This window comes from Carex rostrata, chromosome 23, assembly GCF_964058835.1.
Source record: "Carex rostrata chromosome 23, lpCarRost1.2, whole genome shotgun sequence".
NCBI classification, from domain to species: Eukaryota; Viridiplantae; Streptophyta; class Magnoliopsida; order Poales; family Cyperaceae; genus Carex; species Carex rostrata.
In genome coordinates, this window is record NC_135940.1 from 1,343,078 (window position 1) to 1,348,258 (window position 5,181).

General features: G+C 34.8%; 1 protein-coding gene across 1 annotated transcript; it reads right to left on the minus strand.

Moving 5' to 3' along the window:
• Positions 1-957: 957 nt before the first annotated feature.
• LOC144574792 (RING/U-box superfamily protein) lies at positions 958-3,930 on the minus strand. Its single transcript, XM_078324858.1, has 3 exons — positions 3,719-3,930; positions 3,561-3,621; positions 958-2,798 (listed from the first exon to the last, which is right to left on the minus strand). Exon 3 carries the CDS (start codon positions 2,790-2,792, stop codon positions 1,305-1,307), a length of 1,488 nt encoding a protein of 495 aa, XP_078180984.1. The 5' UTR covers positions 2,793-2,798; positions 3,561-3,621; positions 3,719-3,930; the 3' UTR covers positions 958-1,304.
• Positions 3,931-5,181: the final 1,251 nt, after the last annotated feature.

Here is a 5,181-nt window from a genome sequence, read left to right on the forward strand (position 1 = left end):
AATTGTGGCAAGTGGGAATTGAATCCAAGTTTTTTCCAAACACAACATTAAATCTTACCACTAGACTATAAGTAAACATATGATAATTTATGATGGAGACTAAACTATATAAATTGTTCCAAAAAAATAAGATTCAATCAAATTTTAGTAGATGGTTCAAATGTCTCCATTTTTTTTGCCTCCATCGTTACCTTCATTTTTAAAAATTTTAATAACTCAAAATTTAAAATGAAACCGTTAGATATAAAACTACATCATTTTATCTATCTGCATATAATCTATGTACATATAAAAAGTTACGGTGAATTGGTGGGCAGAATTAAATCTACAGAATCGGAAATACAATCTTCACAATTTTTTTTTTTTCGCTTTATTATTGCCGCTGATTTTGGCTTCTAAATTCGGAAGGCAGGAACACCATTGCTTTCTCAACCATCCTATTTAGAAGAAAAAAAATGCTTTGAGATCTCAAAATTAGAATATAACGCTACCCGTTTAAAATCATTCTCAAAAAACGGCTGATATCAAGTCCCCCTAAATTTTCTCTAAAATCATTAGGTAATCTCTAATTTTAACCTAGAGAACTATTGAACTCGCAATACCAAACAACTTTCAATAAATCTTTTTTTTTTCCCACCAAAAGACATGCCCGATAAAAACTTCTGTTCACGTTCCCATTAACACTACATAACACATTTTAATCATTTGCTTTTAATGATTTTATTTAGTACTTATTTATTACTTATTTCTTGCCTGTTGAAAGAGCAAGCTAAAACTCTTAAAAGCCTGTTCATCTCTGTTGACCAAATTAACCCACTCTGAGAAATATTAAGTAATATAAGAGTTTAATCGCCACAAAATATAAGTTTACAACCCTTTACACTAGAAAGAATAAAAATAAAAATAAATGTAAAATACTAGTCACATACTGAAGATTGGAAAAAAGAACACAACACATCCAAAAGCTAATCATCAATTAATAGTATTTTTTTTTTGTCATCTCCAGTTGTTGAGAAAACAAATATAGATCAAATGCACCATAGACTGGTAGTACAATAAGAAGGTTCTCTTGAACAATTATAAAAAGAAAAGTAAAAATATGGAGGAAAAATAAAAAAAAATCAATTTCCACCAGTTCATCAAAATCAATCTCGTAGCAGAATCCAATCCCAAACCCAGTAAGAAATTCAAGGTGCAAATTAGATACGTTTTTCCCAATTTTCTCTCAATCATCCACCAATCCACACAAAGTCAAAATTAAACCAAGCACACTTTTTTTTCCAAAAGGAGGGAAAAAAAGAAACTCAAAAAATAGACCACCATCTCTTTCTACTGCTCTCTGAAACCCTCTCTGTTCTGGCCCCACCGTCTCTCGACTCCCCTCTATTCCCTCCAGTTCTGTTTCCAATGGAGGACTTCCTGAAACAAAACACAAGCACAAGACCAACCAGACTAACAATCGGTGCAGCTGCCAGAAACAGCCACCTGCCTCTCTCACCACCTCCACCGTTAGATCTCTCCACTGCTCGACCACGGCCATCCACTCTACCCCTTTCATTATCAGTCTCCAAAACCACCATCTCCCCTTCTTCGTATTCATCTTCTTCCATCTCTATCTCCTCTGTGTCATACAAGACCCCCTCCATTTCTTCCCTCCTAGACTTGTCATGATCAGGGTCTTCGCAGGGCAGCTCAAACCGGCAAACCGGGCAAGTGTTCCTGGTACGCAGCCATGGAAAAATGCACCCAGGGTGGTACATGTGTTTGCATGGTAACTGTAAAACCCTAGAATTCACCTGCATGGGGTCTTTACATACTGCACAAATCAAGCCACCTTTATCTCTGACATGCTCTTGTGTAACTATGACATGAGGGAGCTTCTCTCTGCACTGTGCTGAAGTAGGTGCAGCCCCTCTTCTGGCATCGTCAGCCTCATCTGCCAGCTGGTCCAACAGATCTTCGAACTGACCTGTGACTTCATCAACATAGTCACCTGGATTTCCCATGAATGGTTGCCTTATTTCTATTTCAAGGGGGCCCATTCGCCAACGGCTCCGCATCCATTGGGGTATTGGGCTTGGACTTGCACTTTCTTCACTATTTGGGCTAGAATTAGGAAATCGTAGGGGTCGGTGTGGAGGTGTCTCGACAGTGGGCCCTGCAGTTTCGTCCCATTCTGACACCTCTTCCCATTCTGACACATCTTCATCTTCTTCGTCTGAATCCCATTGGACATGTAAGCCAGTGTGCATGGGGTCAATGTCGGAATTATTGTTATTACTAAATTCATTATTTAGTTGCAAGAAAATTTCACGATCAGCAACACTTTGCCTGTCAAAAGATGCATCTGAATCACCACCATACCCACCAAAACTTAAGTTGGACTCACTCTCACCAAGAATGGACGCATCCGTTACATGTGTGTCACTCTCATTGTCAGAAAATGGGGCCCGCCACCTGTTTGACCGGTTGGGGGTTGAGTTTTGGCTCTGTCTGGCTGAGTTGATGAGCTGGGAGAAGGCAAGCGCAAAAGACTCAGAGTCAGAGTCATCCAGTGACTCAGTTCGTGTGTGTAGGGTGTTATGCTGCCTAGATCGGGCTCTTCTGTGGCGGTTCGGGTGCAAATAACGGCTTGGTACAGTATGCTCTCTATCTTGGGTTGTTGGGGTTGAGACCATCAATTTGCAATCACGGCATATTGCAAGAGATTCAAGGCTGTCAGTCATGTCAGATTCGAGAGAGAAAGGCCGGGTGCAAACCAAGCATTGCACGTCAGGTTGGATCAGGTCCATTTTCAACTGAGATGGAGACAGAAGAGGAAAAAGAAGAAATAAAGCATTAGGTGCTGACTTTACAAATACTACATAAAATTTTAGCTTGCATTCTGTCAATCATATCAAATGGATAATTTAAAGACTACTGCTGATTTTATAACAATTATAGTAGGAGACTAAACAATTTTGGATCACATTTTGAAATGCTATTTTGGCCCATGGTTACGCCCTTATCACATAATAAAGTATAAAGCACTAACCAAAGAGATTGATATCATTCTGTCACTTAAGAACAAGAAATAAAGTTATTTTCAAAATGCAAACTTGCCACAAAATAGTTGCTCGGTCCTTGAATAAAATTAATAAACATAAAGAAAATGAACAATTTCAGAGCAGAATTTGAGTCTGTTGAACAGATTCGAGACATAAACTCAAGGGTTCCAATATAATATACTGGTAGAGTAAAGAACTATTCATTTCTTCCCTACATGCAACTAAAGAATAATATATTTCTTCCTAGAATCTGGTTCTTCCATAAGTTAAATTAACTATGGGCTACAATTGTTCAGGTTTAGGGTTTTGATTGTGGAACTTGGAGATCTTCAACAATTCTAAGAATTTACAAAGCTATATAATTCAATTGATTATCATTTTCCTTCATGATACACAGAATTCTATGAATTCTAACTAACCCACAGTCTTTGAGCTAAAATACTAATTTAAGGCAATCAAGGATGATAATCTCCAAAAAATTAATTGGTGAAGAAAGAGAGAAACCATTCTTACTTCAAAGAATAAAATTTTCCCCCAAATTTTGAACGCCAAACCCCGAGATCGCGACCAAGTCCTGAAAATGAGAAGAAAAAAAAATTAAACAAAGAAACTGTCAATTAGTACATGAAAGAAAGAGGAAGATGAGAGAGAAAGCAAGACCAGGTGGATACCTAGGGTTACTGCTGATTTGAGCGAGCGCGAGAGCGAGAGAAAGAGAGTCGATTTATGACATTAATTGCTTCTGATATTGATACCAATGAAGGTGGGGAAAGAGAAGCTCTTTTGCTCCTCTTTTTTTTCTTTTTCTTTGGCGGATAAAAATGAGAAAATAGGATTGGTGGGTAGTGCCATTCACTAATCACTAATGAGTAATGACTAATCAGTACAAAGTATACTGGACACCAATTCTCTCACATTATTTCAGAACTGGAGATTTCCATTCTTCAGCTTCAACCACTTAAGAGGTTACGGTACTATGCATATTGCATATTGCATATTGGTCCGTACAATGGATCAACATTTTTCAAATAATCCGTTCAACGTGATTTTAGTATGAAAATGTAATGTAAATTAAATTTTATATGTTTTTTAAAATAAATACTATTTTCTTATATATATAAAAAAATCACTTGATTTAATGATTCTAGACCATTTAAAAATAGTGACTTTCAACCTATCTACAAAAAATAGTAAAAAAAATTAAAAAAAATTAAAAAATTTAGTCTGCAAAGTACATTTTGTAAGAAGATATATTGATCAGTTCAGATCGACTATTTGAATTTTGAAAATGAAAATATTATTCTATAAGGGTATGTCTGGTTGTAAAATAAGAATTTATTAGAATAGTCAAATTCAACTTTTTGTAAAAATAGACTATTCTAATAAAACAAAAGAGTTGAATTCACTATTCTAACTATTCAACCTCATTCAAACAAAGAAAAGCTATTCTGAATAGCCTTGTTTTAAGAATAGTGTATTCTTACTCCAACCAAACATATTCTAAAATAAAACCAATTCCTGCTATGCATAGTACCGTAGTCTCACTCTTGTTATTGTTTTTATGGATGAGAATACTTTTAATTGGTAATGGAATAACATGACAGATGAAAATAATGTTATTATTTTTTTTGTTTAAAATCAGGTCAAACATTTTAAAGTTTGATAGGTCCTTTGATAGGTACATAAAAAATATATCTATTAAATTCCGTACAAGTGGAGAATCATCTTAATCACTATTAAATAGAAACATAAGAAATTAAAGCGGCTCAATTAATGATTATAAAGTACGTCAAATGCCATCAGTTATCTTACGTAACTAGCATCTTTTGTATAATAAATCACCTTCAAAATATCTGATATTAAAACTTATATAATAAAATAAAGTAAAAGAATAATAAACAAGATATTGATAATATATAATGACGACTATCTTTTATTCACATGCTTTTGTTGTGTCTAACACATCCATACAAAATCTCTATTTATAGGTTATAAAATATAAATTACAAAGTATCTAATATTAACTCTATTGATAAATGTGAGAGAGAAACATACTTCTTTAAAGAGAAATTTTAAAGTAATTGCTCAGAAGAGTTGCAATATAGACATCCATAAATACTTTATTCCTATCAAC

Bases quoted from the DNA above. Each gene is read 5' to 3' on its own strand.
- LOC144574792 (XM_078324858.1), bottom strand. From the start codon at position 2,792: ATGGACCTGATCCAACCTGACGTGCAATGCTTGGTTTGCACCCGGCCT.